General features: G+C 39.3%; 1 protein-coding gene across 1 annotated transcript; it reads left to right on the top strand.

Moving 5' to 3' along the window:
- The first annotated feature begins 845 nt into the window (after positions 1 to 845).
- On the top strand, positions 846 to 16,174 carry LOC114876815 (LHFPL tetraspan subfamily member 2 protein). Its single transcript, XM_029188655.2, has 5 exons — positions 846 to 1,027; positions 14,806 to 14,979; positions 15,084 to 15,356; positions 15,442 to 15,555; positions 15,624 to 16,174. Exons 2-5 carry the CDS (start codon positions 14,850 to 14,852, stop codon positions 15,764 to 15,766), a joined length of 660 nt encoding a protein of 219 aa, XP_029044488.1. The 5' UTR covers positions 846 to 1,027; positions 14,806 to 14,849; the 3' UTR covers positions 15,767 to 16,174.
- Positions 16,175 to 16,903: the final 729 nt, after the last annotated feature.

Genomic DNA, 16,903 nt, shown 5'->3' with positions numbered 1-16,903 from the left:
TCGATTAATCGATCCAACTATCGATATATCGAAAATATCGATATATCGAAAATATCGATTAATCGATCCAACTATCGATATATCGAAAATATCGATTAATCGAAAATATCGATATATCGAAAATATCGATTAATCGATCCAACTATCGATATATCGAAAATATCGATTAATCGATCCAACTATCGATATATCGAATTTTGAATGCGGTAAGGTTGTTAATGTACGTATTGGATAGAAAAGATAACTTAAATTCCAAAAAAATTTCAGCACATGTAATTAATTATTAATAAATGCAATGATTATAGCACAGTTGTAATAGTTATTCAAAAAGAGACAAATTATCATTAAAAAGAAAAAAGAAAAAAGAAGTTGTGAATCATGGACTTGAACCGTAGACAACTAGATTGCGAGTCAAGCGTTTTACCGCAGAGCTAAGCATTTGTATGTGTTAGTTTGTCATGCTTCTCAATGTAAGGGGTAACTAACTTTAATTGTTAATATCTTTTAAACAATTAGCCGTCTGCCCCCAAAAGGGGGTATAGGCGTGTTCAGGGCGACGAGCTCTACAATGTGGCAAAGTTTCATTAATAAGTGAGCGGAACACTTGGGTAGTTCCCCTCGTAAGTAATGACAACGTTAATTACCATTTTTAGGGGATACATTTTAATATTTTCACGTGTCAATTATTATTTTCTTGAACGATTTATAAAATAAAAATTCGAACTATAATCGATGAAAAATTAATCAGGAAATCACGCGTCGCGCCATCGAGTCTCGCGTTCAGCTCTCCCGTTGCATTATAGCGGCGATCTCGACCGGCTTCGGCTTCAGTTCGGTTCGGCGCTTTGACCGCGCAACTCCGCGTCCAGGAAGCCACGCGTTTTCGATCGCGAGTGCTTGACAGAAGCCCGCTAAAACAGATTCGTACTCGTGTTTGCTCGTATTCCATCATTAATTAACTCTATCGTCAAGTGTGAACACTTCGATTTCGTTTTACGTGGTTTCGAACTACAGCAGGTGATTCGAGGTGGGTGGAAACTTTGCTTAGCCTTTTTTCGAGTATCCTAAAAATTATTGTATATAAAACAGGCGTTACGGAAATTAATCTTCATTAGAAGATTAATTTATTATCGTTGATAATGAATAAATTTCTGTTTTACAATTCCTTCTTGATTTGGAATCGAATTTATTGAAACAATTAATGGGTACATAGTCTTTCGGTGCTGTACGTGTTTCTATATAATAAAAAAACTATTTCAATTTTGATATTCTATTAATTTATTATCATTGATAATGAATAAATTTTTGTTTTACAATTCCTTCTTGATTTGGAATTGAATTTATTGAAACAATTAAGGGGTACATAGTCTTTCGGTGCTGTACGTGTTTTTATATAATAAAAAAAACCATTTTAATTTTGATATTCTATTAATTTATTATCGTTGATAATGAATAAATTTCTGTTTTACAATTCTATCTTGATTTGGAATCGAATTTATTGAAACAATTAAGGGGTACATAGTCTTTCAATGAAGAACAGGTGCTACATGTGTTTCTGTATAATAAAAAAACAATTTTAATGGAATTTTGATATTCTAATAGTACAGAAACATTCTGTCACGTCTTTCCATTCGATTTATCGTCGATGCCATTTTCGATCCGTGAAAGGAGTCGCGGGCAAAGCGAAAAAAGGAGGAAGAAACCGGCACGACGCGTCGTCCATTTAAATGAGACCAATTAGCGAGCGGAAGCGGAGGAACGAGGCGATCGCGCCCCATGGAAACTATAGAAACTCGAATTTACGAAGTGAGGAAGCGAGAAGATCGTCGGGCCGAGCGGGCGAAACGCGAAATTAATGCGAAACGCGGTCTTCGAAGGAGTCGAGCTTTTGTGCCGTTTGTTCCTTTTTATTTCTGCGCACGTGAACCAGCCCAGGCCAATTGCATTAATTTACGACTGTTTACATCATCAGGCCGGGGTGTGCCATAAAGCCACGGACCCACCACCATGAATTATGCATCGCAGGGTGGTTTCGGCTTGCTTCCTTCCTTTTTTTCTTTCTCTCAAGATCACGCGCAAGAAATGCGCGCACGGCTTTCTGTTGCATCACGACTCGACGAAATCGTTCTCCGATCGGGACCCATGGAAAAAGGGAAATAAGAAATTCGCTGTTTCCTATGGTTAAAAGATGTTTCGGTGTTTCTTCCCGTTCGTCCCTCCGGGGAGTGAAATACTACAGGTTGATCGCCATAGTGAAAACCTGGTACACATGTTTCTCTTTACGTTTCATTCGCATTTCTTTTTGAACGTCCAGCTGTTGAATTAAAACAAATTACGTTTTAACGAAAGCGACTGGGTGACAATTAATTAATCATTCCACCGTCCAGTGGTTCGTTTTTGTCCGTCTGCTTCTCATTTTATTAAAATCTCCTCGAACACAATACAGTATTCTTTGAAAATTCCCTCAATAAGCAGTTCGGTATATTCTGGGTCAGTGAAATAAGATAACGAAGTGGAAAGGATTCGCGTAACGGTGTCGAATGTTTCAGTGAAACCTAATTTGCAAAATCAAGCGAAAGGAGTATCGTTACGGCAAGTGTTCGATTGCGATTACGATAAACAATTTCTCGTTCATCGCGATATCTTCTGCAAAGTCCCACGCGTTCGTTTACGTACGGTTTTTCGTTTAATAGAGCCTGGTTCTTGCGGTTCGCCAGACGGCCGTAAACCTCGAAACTCAAAGATCTGGTTACGATCTGGTAAGCCACCATGGGCTCTGGCCCATGGGGACGATACTGCAATTGCGAACGCCTATGACAGTTATTACGTGGCGAACGAAACGGTCCGCGATGGTATTTCTACGATGTAATAACGCCACGTCCGAGCAGGGACACGTTCTCACGGACACCGAGGCTGTATAATTCATTGCTAGTGCTAAAACGTTGAATTCGTATGCGAACAAGTCCCAGGACTTTTTCGTCTCGTCCTGTTAGACGAGACGGGACGATTGCGAAGACAGACACAGACACATTTTATGCTATGATTGTTGAAGTTCTGTTAGGGTGACTAGTGAAGCTGTTCTTCAGTTTCAAATTAGAATAAAAATTAAATTATGTCTTAATTTATTAATCGAACTAGAATTTCTAACAAAATAGAGTTTAACCCTTTACCTGATGAGTACTGCAGGTGTACGAAATAAGAATTAGGTCAATGACTCTTATAATTTTTCTTTTCTATTTCATTTCATTTCGCAATTTATTTTTTCATTATAATCTGATAACATGTGGTGTGTAATTAGTAATATGCATTGATAACTTTTATTTGATTGTGATTAAGATACTCTAGAAACGAAACATGTGCGCCCATAATTGGAACTGATAGCTTTCACCTGACCATGTGCGTTCATAGTATACAAAGGGTTAAAAATGTCTGGAAAAAATTGTTTGAACTATTGAAATAAATGATAAAAATGCAATCAATACCCAATGTACCAGTAAATGAACAAACAGAAAAATATTTCATTTTGCAACTAGAAAATGCTGATAAATGCTTATATTCAACATATTTTTCTTGTTTTAACAAATTTTATTTAAATAGAGATATTAATATTCGACACCATACATTTTTTGTTATTATTTATTTACTCTTTATTTACTCTTTATTTACTATTTATTTGAGCTTTTTTTACTTTCAATTGATTTGCCTCTTCTTTTCTTTCTGCTGCCTATTTTTGATTGCCTAGCTACTGAAAATAATATTTTTGTTCTACACGAAAAAAGTCAATTTGTTCATTCACTGATTAAGTCACCCTATACTTGATTTGGTTGAGGGTGTCGAATGTAGGTTTACGCGAATATTTTCGAAATTAGATTTTTTGACTAAGGGAAAGTGTAAAGGAAGTAGCCGCTCCATATTTGATTTAGGAGAATCTGGAACCCCTATTCTCACCCCTAAAGCACATGGATAAATAAAGCGAGTGCTGCGCATCCTGTGAACTAAGGGAAGTCTGAACTGCAGACGAGTGCACCCAGTGATAAAAGAGATAAGCTGTAACTCTTTTCCAACTGCAAATAGAGAAGAGCCGCAGAGGGGGAAAATTTGATTTCCCTTCGCGCTTATATTTAACCATCCGCTTTCGTAGGACGTATTCTTTTTCGGTCTGGAGCACACTAAATGGTTAACAGAGATAAAGAAAGACGTCCATTAGAACGATGAAAAGGTTGCGAAAGCTCATGAAAGGGACTCGTTACCGAATCCCGTAGCCCCTGTCACGATATGAATCGTGGGTCAAATATGGTAGAAGGCATAAAGTATGCTCGACGTACGGCTGCTGGCCGTGCTCTAGCCATTAAAGTTTCCCAATAAGGCGGCTTTTACGCACGCACGTGAACGTGAATGTTGGTTAGCAGACGGAATCGAGGCTCCTTCTCGCGTGGGAAGCGATAGTATTTCGATATCACCCTCGCACCGTGGACACGCGTCTCTGCTCGCGGGCGTCACTGCATACGAGGACAAAATGACTTCTGTCTATATGCACAGAGACGTCTCATCGATGTACAGGGTGCTTCAAACGTATGACACAGTTGTGTACATAGTATTTATAGTATTCTTTGTGAACGCATATACAGGGTGTCCAAGTTTTAACCGATCAAACTGAACCAGTATGTTCTACGAATAAAAATAGGGGTATACTTCCGTAAACCCCAGGACAATCAAATTTCGGATTTATAGTAATTGAGGGACGAGAAATCGAATGAGACCATTTTCAGAACTGGCAAATAAACCGATCTCGAGATATACAGGGTATTCTAAAAGTGCGGAAACCCCCTATTACCTCGATAAGAACGCATTTCCACGCAAAATGACTAACCCTAACCCTAACCTAGGTTAGGTTAGTCATTTTCCGTAAAAATTGATTATTAATGCTAGATTGCCAGAGCGAGTCAATTATTATAGAAAAACTTAAATAATTTTTTTTAAAACATATGTTGGTTTTTAATAGAATTATGAAATGAATACAAGTACTAATTCCAAATACTATACCTATTTTTACGGATGTATTTGTCCGGCAATCTAGTGTTAAGCATTTCTATAAGACATTGAATCAAATAAAAAATAAAATTTTAAAGAGATATCAAACAAAAATGTAAAAATACATTTGCATAAAAACTGCAGAACTATTCATACCGTGCCTGAGTTACCAGACACTGTTCCGGATATCGCACTACAACTAACGGACCCGAACAAATTATGTTTCGCGCAATTAAATTAATTTTAATTTGATAGCGGATAAGTATAAAATCAATTTCTCGACGTTTGTAGATTTTACTACAGCTGCAAAATTCTTCTGTTCGATATTCAAAACATGACTCGACTACATTATTGACCATCCTTTTCATCGAAATCTCCTTTTCTTTTTTGAAAGTGGGTGGGAGACCGTTTGAATCCTTTTTTTCACGGGTACATACCTAACGAAAGAATGCGGGCAACTCGTGCCCGAAGAGGAGACTGCTCGAACAAAGGGAGTTCCCGATTTCAGTCGGCGGATACCACGTCGTGTCGTTTACTGTGCGGCTTTGAACTAGGTCAAACACGCAAATGGATTTCCACGATAACTCTTAATTAATGGTGAAGACGATACGTCAATTAGAACGCTAATTGAGTGACCCCATAAACCAGCCGTCCCCTTATTGATATCAATACCGATCGCTTAAATCCTTGGATCGATTATCAATCCGCGATTAGGTAAATTTTTCGACGCTTGACTCATGAATACGCTTTGAGATTCATTGTGAATCGCTGGCGAGCAAACAACAATTCGACGTAACGCATTTTAATTGCGATTCGAGGGACGACACGTGAAATAATGCCAGACGCGGCATGCTTCTCTATGGAGTTCTATTCGTTGTTGCTTTCGTGGAATCTTATTTGAAGATTTTTATAATGATCTTTGAAACGAGTACGCTCGTAAAATCCAACTCTACTCTTTTACGTCAGTACAGTAGCGTAAACTGTGATAGAGTGACTCATTTTGCGGTTTACTGTGAACTAGAGATTTGCGAGTACTCGAATTTCGAGTCAATGATCGGTCGGTCGAGCCGAGCTGAGCGCTTGAAATTGCCGAATTATGTACTCGAAATCGACGAACAGCTTGAAACAAAAGCGGGCTACTCGAATATTCGAACTGGAAATTGATCTTCAAGTAAGTCGAAGTTTCGAGTAGCTTGCTTTTGTTTCAAACAGTTCGTCGATTTCGAGAAATTCGGCAAAATTCAAGCGCTCGGCTCGGCTCGAACAATCGAAGCGAGTTCAGCTCGGCTTGTAAATTACGAGTACTCGAATTTCGAGTCAAACAATGATCGGTCTGTCGAGTCGAGCCGAGCGCTTAAGTTTGCCGAATTACCCGAAATCGACGAACTGCTTGAAACAAAAGCGAGTTACTCGAATATTCGAGCTGAAAATTCATCTTCCAGTAAATCGAAGATTCGAGTAGTTCGATTTTGTTTCAAGCAGTTCGTCGATTTCGAGTAATTCGGCAAATTCAAGCGCTCGGCTCGAATAATCGTAACGAGATCAGCTCTGCTCGTAAATTACGAGTACTCGCACACCTCTAACTGTGAACGTGATTTAAGCGAAAAATCGTAATTGCCTTCATTTGCTAAAAATTTGCTAAAAAGCGTTGAAATTAACACTTATCAGAATGCCGATGGAAACGTCGGGAAGCCGATATTGAAATGTTGAACGCGTTTAATTGCAGCAAGTAGCCAACAGTGGAAGTCTGCGAGTGGGCAACACGCGCTTCCTGAAGATCGAGATAAGCTGTCTGCTCGAAGTGCTATGAACTCGCCTCGATAAATTGCATCGCGTCCCATTTAAAATATCCCGAGTGCGGACAAAGATTCTGAATAATTGAAAAGAATCACGAATAATCATTCGAAATGAAAGGAAAGAGGGATCGCGAAGGAAATACGTTCTCCAGTTTACATCCAGCTTCTGATTCCTTGGAAACGCATTAACGAGCGATTACGAATCCATTCCAGATCGGCTAGATTGCCAAAGGGGGCTCGTTTTCTTGGTATACATGCTCGGGAACGCGGTTCGCATCGGTGCAGCCGGTTGGAAGATTAGAATGCACCGTGCATTCGCTTCCCGAACGACTTGCACGAACGGAGACACGAACATGAACACGAACACGAACACGGAGAGTCCTCACCGAGGGCGAGGATCGCTAGGAAACACTCTCTCTGGATCTCTCACTTAATACCTGCCACACGAATTTCAAATGAAATCTTTAAACGGATGCAGCGAGCTGCGGGGAATTGAATCGTGAAAGACTCGAGGGAAGAGCGAATTAGGTTTCTTTAAATTTCCCAAAATTTGATTTTCCTTTTAACAAGGGAAGAGCGAATTAGGTTTCTTTAAATTTCCTCAAAATTTTCTTTTCCTTTTAACGAGAAAAAAGCGAATTAGTTTTCTTTAAATTTCCTCAAAATTTTACTTTCCTTTTAACGAGGGAAGAGCGAATTAGGTTTCTTTAAATTTCCTCAAAATTTTCTTTTCTTTTTAACGAGAAAAAAGCGAATTAGGTTTCTTTAAATTTCCTCAAAATTTTATTTTACTTTTAACGAGGGAAGAGCGAATTAGGTTTCTTTAAATTTCCTCCAAATTTTATTTTCCTTTTAACTAAGGAAGAGCGAATTAGGTTTCTTTAAGTTTCCTCAAAATATTATTTTTCTTTTAACGAGGGAAGAGCGAAGTAGGTTTCCTTAAATTTCCTTAAAATTTTACTTTCCTTTTAACGAGGGAAGAGCGAATTAGGATTCTTTAAATTTCCTCAAAATTTTATTTTCCTTTTAACGAGAAAAAAGCGAATTAGGTTTCTCTAAATTTCCTCAAAATTATATTTTCCTTTTAACGAGGAAAGAGCGAATAAGTTTCCTTTAAATTTTCTCCAAATTTCATTTGCCTTTTAACAAGGGAAGAGCGAATTAGGTTTCTTTAAATTTTCTCCAAATTTCATTTTATTTTTAACAAGGGAAGAGCGAATTAGATTTCTTTAAATTTCCTCAAAATTTTATTTCCTTTTAACGAAGCGGTGTTGGTTATCAGTGACCACCGGGAGACTCACCGCGTTAATGAAAAAGCCACAAGCCGGTGCGGTAAATTAAACGTCGCGAAATTCGTCGTGCAATTCATTTGTCATTTAGATTCCGGAACACAGCCGTGTGCCGACGAGTCTCGCATGGATACGCGTGTGCGCTCATAGCCCCATAGTCCCATTTGTACCAACACGTATCCAGAAAGCAATTTATATTTATGATGTATCGAGGCTCGATGACACAGCGACTGGCTATGCTGGTCTCTCGAACCAGCTAGCAGGAACAAATGGAACGGGAAAAGAGGGAAAGAGACAAGTTGGAATTGTACGAGCCAAAGGAACGACGCGACGCAATGAAAAGCGTTGACCGCGAGGAAAATAGAAACGTCCAGCTTCTTTTTCCCTTTTCATTTCGCTGGATGCTAGAGAAAAGCTCTGGCGCGTTCTGGGTACCGAGGAAATCGGGATTGATGGGAAGAGAAACAGTAGCAATGAGAACATAAAGAGATGCATTTAGGGAGAAGGCCCTAAACAGTTAACTGCGGAATTTAGTTTTAAAAATCCGCGGGATGAGTAATTGAAATCAAGTTTTACAAAAAGCAAATTTTACGAAAAAAGTAAAGTAAAAGGAGAAGGAAAAATTTAATAATTCATTGTTGAAAAGGTTATTGTTATTAAAACGTTGACTGCCATAGTGAAAGTGGGCACGTGTTGTGGGACGTATTGAAGCTCTAATTATTAAGAGTAGAAATAGTTAATTTCCAAATTTCATATATTCTATTTGATAGTTTATATTAATTATACAATAGCAATATTATTTAAAATACTGTTTTTCTGTTGTTTTCTTTTAAATATTCAGGTATGTGTAATTTGCGGTGCCAATCATCGGTGACCCCCATAGCATTCGACGCGTTAAAAACTTAAAAATTGTCAAAAAATAATGAAATTCATAAACAAGAAAAATGAATGAAGAAATTAATTTTTCAAAACAATTTTTGGAGAGTACCAGATGCATTGGGCAAAATAATCAACTCAGAATAATCAAACTCTTTTTATAAAATACATAGCAGTTTTAGTGGTAATATAAAGGAAAAATACCATCAAATGGCATTTTTATTACTTCTTATAAAAATTTTGAGATTTTATAATAAATGGTAATTTTTTATTCAACACGACGAATATATACGTCACTGCACCGAAATAAAGTTTTGGATTAACGTCTACAACATTGTGTCACACTTGTGACACGACTTACAGTTTAAATGTGTTAAATTTAATTGGTACTTTTAGTATGGTTTAATTTTTAATTTACTCAGTCAAGAATCGTTAAATGCTATGCATGCATGATATTTCATTTTACTTTATTTGTTTGAAAATTCAAACAATAAATACTTAAAGAAAAAATCATAGGCGAAGGGGCTAACTAGTTAAGGGTTGATAGGGAAACTTGAAACGCAAAGATTGGAAGTCTGGCTCTTGGTGCACCTAGGATGCCATCACAGTTTATTGACCCCTCATTGTACCCCGCGACAAATTACCTGTAAGGCAAATTGACTCTTACGAAAGCAGCCATTCAAGTTGAAAAATGACTGGATTAAAGTCACGAATACGTGACATCGAGCTGAACAGTGTCAACAATTAACTTCCTACAAACTTCCCGTTGCTTCCAACGCAACGATTATGCTTAGAAAAATACATAGGGGGAAGGGTGAATAAAAAAAATTGTAGAAAAATTCCAGGTACTGGTCGACGTCGACGAGCGAGGAGACCAAGAGAGACGCGTAGCCGTAGCGCGTGATCGGCGATTATCTTAATTGCTGGGCCTTGCTAGATGCGCTGGAAATCACCGTTAAGCTGGTCGTCTTGCTCGTGGTACCTTAATTATCTCGACGATCGTTCCATCGGAGAGGCGCCTAAGCATCGAACTGTTATCATGGACCGTCGTAAATAGGATTCCACCTCGGTCGGAAGTAATTCCGCTCGATCGCTTCCTGCTGATCCTCTTTGATGTACGCGTCGATCGTTAATCTTCCGACTCTTTATTCGGCTCGAATTATTCGAACGAATAATTACGCGATACTCTTGTATCAATTAATCCTTTCTTTATCGCGAACTTTATTCATAGGTGTAACCCTTTCAGAATTATATTAGCTGTAGAAATAATTTCAGACGTTTGCTATGATCATTTGTTGCGAGATAATCTTCCTCTTGTTTAGCAATCTGCAATATTAACGAAACAAGTAACAAAATAATATCACAATGCAGCAAACTTCAAAATGTCACCAACGAAGAAGCATATTCAGCATTGCCTCTTGTTCGCTTTTAACCCTTTCAGGAAGGAGCATTCCTAAGCTTGCACGGAATATTGTTAATTTAAAATAAATGAAATAATAATTACACCCTTCAAAATTCAAGACCCTTATATCAAGAATATAACACAATAAGTACAGAATTATAAATTTCTATGAAAATTATGTTTGTACACATATGCATCGGTCGCCCTCAAAGGGTTAATTTTCCAAAATCAGTGAATGAGGCCACTCAAATGGTGTGTGAGCTGTGACTGATAGAACTTGTAGAAATTGGTATCAATGGTTTAAATCGGGTATCAATGTCCTAATTTACCCAAAAAGGATGACTATTTCGACGATTAACTTCTTATATCCTTTTTTAAATAAAATATTTATTTGACCAAAAAAATCGGAAGGAACTTATTTCTACACCTAATAAAATAATTCATGCCTCGATACAGAGATACAATGGGTCCATTGAAAAAAAAGGGGGAAGAGAAACGTGCTAAAAATTTATCAAACACTTCTCACGTTTTTCACGAGGGATACACCTAACATGGAATGCCACAGCCCTTTCGAAAGAGATTCATGGGAATAGGCGTGGCTGTTCCCGGAACGCAAATCGTTCCACGAAACTGTAAATCTCTCGGTGAACAAAAGGGAATTTAGTCTGTTAATCCGCCAGCTACGAGACTTCGAACCTCTTCCAATTCCCAAAGAATTCCCGAAGCTTCTCACTCGTCTCGATAAATAAAATTGACCACCAGCAAAGAAGATAAACGATCGAATTATACGTCAGAAAACCGCGATGGAATGTTCGTTATCGTTTCGAGGAACAAGCGAGATCGTTTCGCGGAATCGTTTTCCCCAAAATATTTAATCGGCCACGATCGGCTAAGAGGGGACGCTCGATCGGTTAAGATGGCGATAAATTACCGTCGGATAAAATCGATGCTGCGTACGCGAGTAGAAGGCAGGTAAAAGAAAACGAGAGAGGAGGAAGAGGTGAACCCGGGAGGATTTCTTCGAGGGAAAGAGGGGACGAAAACAAGAGGTTGGAGAAGTAAGGGAGCACCTGTCCAACAGCTGCCTCGCAGATGGTCTGCATCGTTGTTGCTAGATTATGCAACGAGTGGGTGTCTCCTGTTTCTGAAATTGAACTCCGATTCTTTTAAACCCCGGCTACCATGCGAATTACTACAAGTTTCAAAGAACACCTCTTCGTAAGGTTTCGAAATCGGCCATTCGATCTGCGACAAAGCAATCGTAAGATGCTCGTCGGAAGTTATCTATTCGAAAATCAATAGAGATTCATAAGATAACGCGGAAGGATTTAGGTGTACTCCTCGCGAATAAAGATGCTCCGCGATGCGGTGGCCAGCGGCCGGAAACGCGTGATTTGAATTTACGAGCGTGAAGTTCGCACTGACCGTCGACTTACGCCCTTCTGATAACGAGCTGCCGGACAGAGGACCCATTGCTGGATGACTAATGGCCAGAGCCAGCCTTGCAGGGACTATAAGGAGAGAGGAAGAGGAAACACATCGCATTCCGCGATGCCAGCCTCGAGGAAGAAGTTCACCAGCACCGCGGAAATTTCAATTTCTTCTCCCCCTCTCCTAATCACTGCAATTGATGGGATACCCTCGCGCGTTCAATTTCTATGGGAAATTTCTCTGGAATTTTAACTCCCTCCTTTCAGTGATTTTCTCGAAACTTTGATCACTGCGATCGATCGAAAATCGTTGCCTTGAATTGTCACAGAAAATTCTTGGGAATATCACTGGATGGAATTTCAATTCGAAAGGGTTGAGTTATTCGAGCAACGTTTCCTTCTGTTGAATTTCGAGGCCTCGTTCTCCGCTGTCGAATCAAACTTCGAAAATTAATTCAGTAAGGGGACTGGTGGCGAGACAATGGGCCCCTACTACGCTCTGCTAAGGCGTGGCAAGCCACAACAATGAACGTAACGATTAAAATGAAAGAAAAAAAAAAATAGTCGCTCTGTTCGACCAGCAGTCAGCCTACACACGAACTTTGATGCTTGTTATCTCCGTCGGTCCTCTTTCGAACGGTCCAATCTAACGTGATCACGATTTATTAACACTTCGACAAACGTACGTTCCATGGAATTTATGATTCTCACAATTTTATAGTCGAAGGGCATCCGATGCAAGAGGTTGCCCAGCGAAAGGGTTAATGACACAACAAAACTGTGCTCCGTCCTGTTTCTCCGCGCCAGATGTTCGATGTTGAAACTATGTATCGTCTATCGAGGCCACATTTTCTGAATCGCGGTGAATCAACGTTTCCGGTGCTGGACATTCATTAAATCCAATGCGAACTCGGAGACAGTATAAACACAAACAGCGATTAAACCGGCGATCCTAAGTAAACTCGGTGTTGAGTGGCTCTCGAGGAGGTCGAGCGCAAGAAATGATAAAAATAAGACCGGCAGATGTACATCGTGAAACGAATCTAATTAAACACGATTCCCCATGTTACTCGAGGGCGACGTTGTTATCGTTCGTCATCTCTTTCCATTTCGAAATTATTGTGCATCAAAATATAAGGCGAAGTGGGGCGAGTGTTGGAATTTAAACCTGTGTATTTTTAATCTGCTATGTAAATATTTAATACTGTTGGTATGAAACGTATTACACAGTTATTACTGTTTAATTCGTATTAACACGTTGATTGCCACGGTGAAAATGAACATTTGTTGTGGGACTTATTGAGGCTCTAATTATTAAGCATAGAAATAGTTAATTTTCAAATTTCAAATTTTCAACTTTCTATCTACTATTTTACATTATTTGTACAATGGCAATGTTATTGTACAATTTTCTATTAAAATAAAAATTGACAAGGAAAATTAGAGTCCTAGTTAACACGTTGAGTGCCATTACACATACTTAAATAATTAAAAGAAAATAATAGGAAAATATTATTTAATATTATTATTTTCTTTTAATTATTTAAGTATGTGTAATGGCACTCAACGTGTTAACTAGGACCCTAATTTTCCTTGTCAATTTTCATTTTAATAGGAAATTGTACAAAATGTCAACTACTCTGCAATTGCCCCGAAAAAGAAAAAAGGAAAATAAGGCGCCCCGAAAATATGTTGTTTAGTTTTATAGTTATCCATTTTTAACACTAGACTACCAAAGGGGTCAAAATGACACGTTTCAAGATTTCAGGTATTTTTGCTGAAATGTATTTTGGCTATTGTCGAGATAAAGAATGGATGTATATATTAAATTGTTTCATCCCTTATCTATTTCATTTTCTGCATTATTTTCAACATAAAAATTAGTTCTAGCGTTAAACAAACAAGTACTTTTTGCTGAAATATAAAAAGAGATAGTAACTTTCAGTAGATTACTACATGTTAGCTAAGGAAATTTCGCTAATATTATAATAAACATAACCGATATATGCACTTGCTCCGTTTGCGAACTTACCCCACTCCACCATAAGTCTTTCAGTTTTTTCATCACTTATCATAATGGAATTCACTTGGCATTGCAATTTAAAAAAGATTCATTGACTTTTTATTCGAAGACCAAGTGTCGCATCGCGGACTACCGATTCGCTACGTGCCGGCAACATCAAAGGGAATCGTGGTTCGTCTGCCGCGAAGGAACGAAAGGGATTAAGTTTGCGGGTTCAAGGAGAATGAAAAAATCTCGAGGAGGAAGAGTATTCGAGAAAGAAAGGCCAGCTCCTAAATCATCCACGGAACCCGAACTTGGGTCGATCTAAAGTTAGAAGTAGAAAATGGGTCAGTATCGAGGGAGGGGCAAGGTTCTGATCGACCTTCCATTCCTTGCTTCCCTGACACACGGATACACGAAGGGTCAACCATAGTTCCAATTAAATATTTCATCAAACGGTGCTAGAGTCGATGTTTTAAGAAGAGGAATCTCGCGAGTGGAAGAGGAAGCGTGGGCAGAGCTGTCAGCGCAGAGTAAACTGCTGTCAAAGCTAAACGAAAGAAGAATTCGAACGGCGAGCGATGCAGCAGCCTCTAAGAAACTTCCCCCTCGCCTTCTGATCGGCTTGCTGCGATTCGAATCGACACGAAAATACAGACGATGTTGCTTTACGAGCCGGCAGAAGAAGAAGGGTCTGCTTTGTTGGCGGGCTCGCGTTTACGATCCTCACGAAATCGGAATAAAAAATCGAAACCGGTAACGCGGCCGAGCTTACGACTTTGCTTTTAATGCCAGCCTGTCCGTACGCAACGTTTCCCCGAAATATATGTGAGTGGCATTTATTCTCGCTCAGTCGCCCGAAACACTGGCCGAATCATTGACCTCTACACTCGACGCCATCACAGACCTTCGCGTTTCTGCACGAGCCATTTTTACGATCACGCATCGACTGTAATTACCGATCTTCGTGTTCCAGGGAGAATTTCGAAGGATGGCATAGATCTACCCTAAATCGGCAGCATGTGCTATGTGATAGTCACTGGTCGTAGCTTACTGTGGACACTGCTGTCCCTGGTAGCGTTAATGGCCGTTTTATCGGGTCTCATCACTCCGAAATGGCTCGTTGGACCGCAGACGATTAAAGATACAAGTAACTATTTTCTCTTACTTAATCACTGCTGACAACATCGCCTTCTGGGCGGTGGATGATGTAAGCGGTCAGTGTACATCAAATCATTTCTGTTTAAACAACAGAGAACGGGTCCGAGTTGTACGTACCAACGGTTGGGATCTTCAATCGCTGCATCAGGCTACATGGAAAGACGCACTGCGCGAATTTTAACGTCGACGGCTTCGCCACGGACTCCAGCGTGTTTCCAGGCTGTTGGAAAGCCTCCTATTTCTTCCTGTCCCTTGGTCTTGCGATCATGGCGATGACTGTGTTAGCTGCTCTGCTTGGGTGCTGCATCCAGAGCATTGGGAGAAAGAGCATCTTTAATTTGGCTGGTGTGGCCCAAGTAGTCGCTGGTAATAGTACCATATCATCGTAGAACAATCAATAATAGAGACCCATTTTAATTTTATTCTTTATTTTTAATTTTTGTCCCAATAGGAATATCGTATCTTCTGGGAATGATTTTGTATCCCGCTGGCTGGGGAGCAGAAAGGGTTCAGAGGATTTGTGGTCCAGAGGCGGATGCTTTCTACCTCGCTGATTGTTCCCTTGGTAAAAGAACATCTTTTTCTTCCTATTCTTCTTTTGAGAAATACGTTGATTCTTAAAAATTTGTTTAGGATGGGCGTTCTACAGTGCCGTGATAGGGGTTGGACTGACGTTCGTCTGCGCGGTGATCAGCGGTCAAGCGGAAAAGTCGACGGCCAGCGACAAAGTTCAGGACAAGATGAACGAGGGAAAGACTTTGATCTGTCTCGCGTGAAACGTGAAAATCCCGGGGAAAACGTATTCCACTCGATATCTTCGGAACGCCCTCGTTCATTTGTCAAGGGACGAAAGACGAAGAGAATCGGGGCGTTTGAGGAGCAAACATTTCCTTCTTCTTCTTCGATTCGCCGATTACGACGAGAGGAACGGAGGAAATTCGTCATGGGACCAAGTTCAATTTTTATTTCGAGTACAACAGAGGTCGTTGAACCTGTGTGCTCGAACGACTATGTACTTATTACGGAAATGAATGTTCTGTGCCAATCGTTGTTTTCAAAGTCCTTGTTGATTAATTTTGCCACTGAAAGGAAGATAATAGTACGTATAACGAACAGATATTTATAAGAATTAAGGGACGATGAATATAATACTGTATAAGGAATAAAATAAGGATACTGTTAAATGATAATCTCTTACTTGACACTCCTTTAACCCTTTTGCTACGAGCAAACGCCGCACAGTGGTCCAAAATTGACATTTAGCTGTTCGGACTTTGAAATGAACAGAATAATCCGTAATTTTTTAAATAACAAAATTAATTATCTCACATTGTGGCTATATTGTAATTAAATATCAAAAATATTTTAATCGAAACAATAATTGTTATAAACTGTTGTAAGAGACAGTGGCGACTCGCATATAGGCACAATGGAACTGCAGCACCCCCTATTTCCACTTGATATTATCGTTAACATTTAATATAATGAGTCCTTTTTTCTTTAATTCTTTCTTTATACTTGTACAATATATAATCCTTAAGCTTAATGTCAGTAGTCATCCCCCAGTTTATGAAAAAGATACAAAAATCTTTGTATGGAACTGTGCGCTTCACAGTTCCAGCATGCGCATGCGCACATAGGAAGCTGCGCGCGAGGCTGCGCAGTAGACAGAGCACTGTTGCTCCCCTAGTGCCAGTTTTTTAAAACCAAGGCTAAAAATTTTCTGGAGCAGCACCCTCACTAATTTTAGCCACTGGTAAAAGATGATAATAATAATCGATCAATTAATGTCAATTATCTAACGTAGAACTTCATAGTATTTTCTTAACGCATCACCCAGTTAAACAATAATAATTTTGGTACGAAGTGGGACGTGATGCTGGCATGATTATGCAGGGCAGGGGTCAGGAAAC

Source organism: Osmia bicornis, chromosome 14, assembly GCF_907164935.1.
Source record: "Osmia bicornis bicornis chromosome 14, iOsmBic2.1, whole genome shotgun sequence".
NCBI classification, from domain to species: domain Eukaryota; kingdom Metazoa; phylum Arthropoda; class Insecta; order Hymenoptera; family Megachilidae; genus Osmia; species Osmia bicornis.
This window is presented reverse-complemented; position numbering and strand designations above follow the sequence as displayed.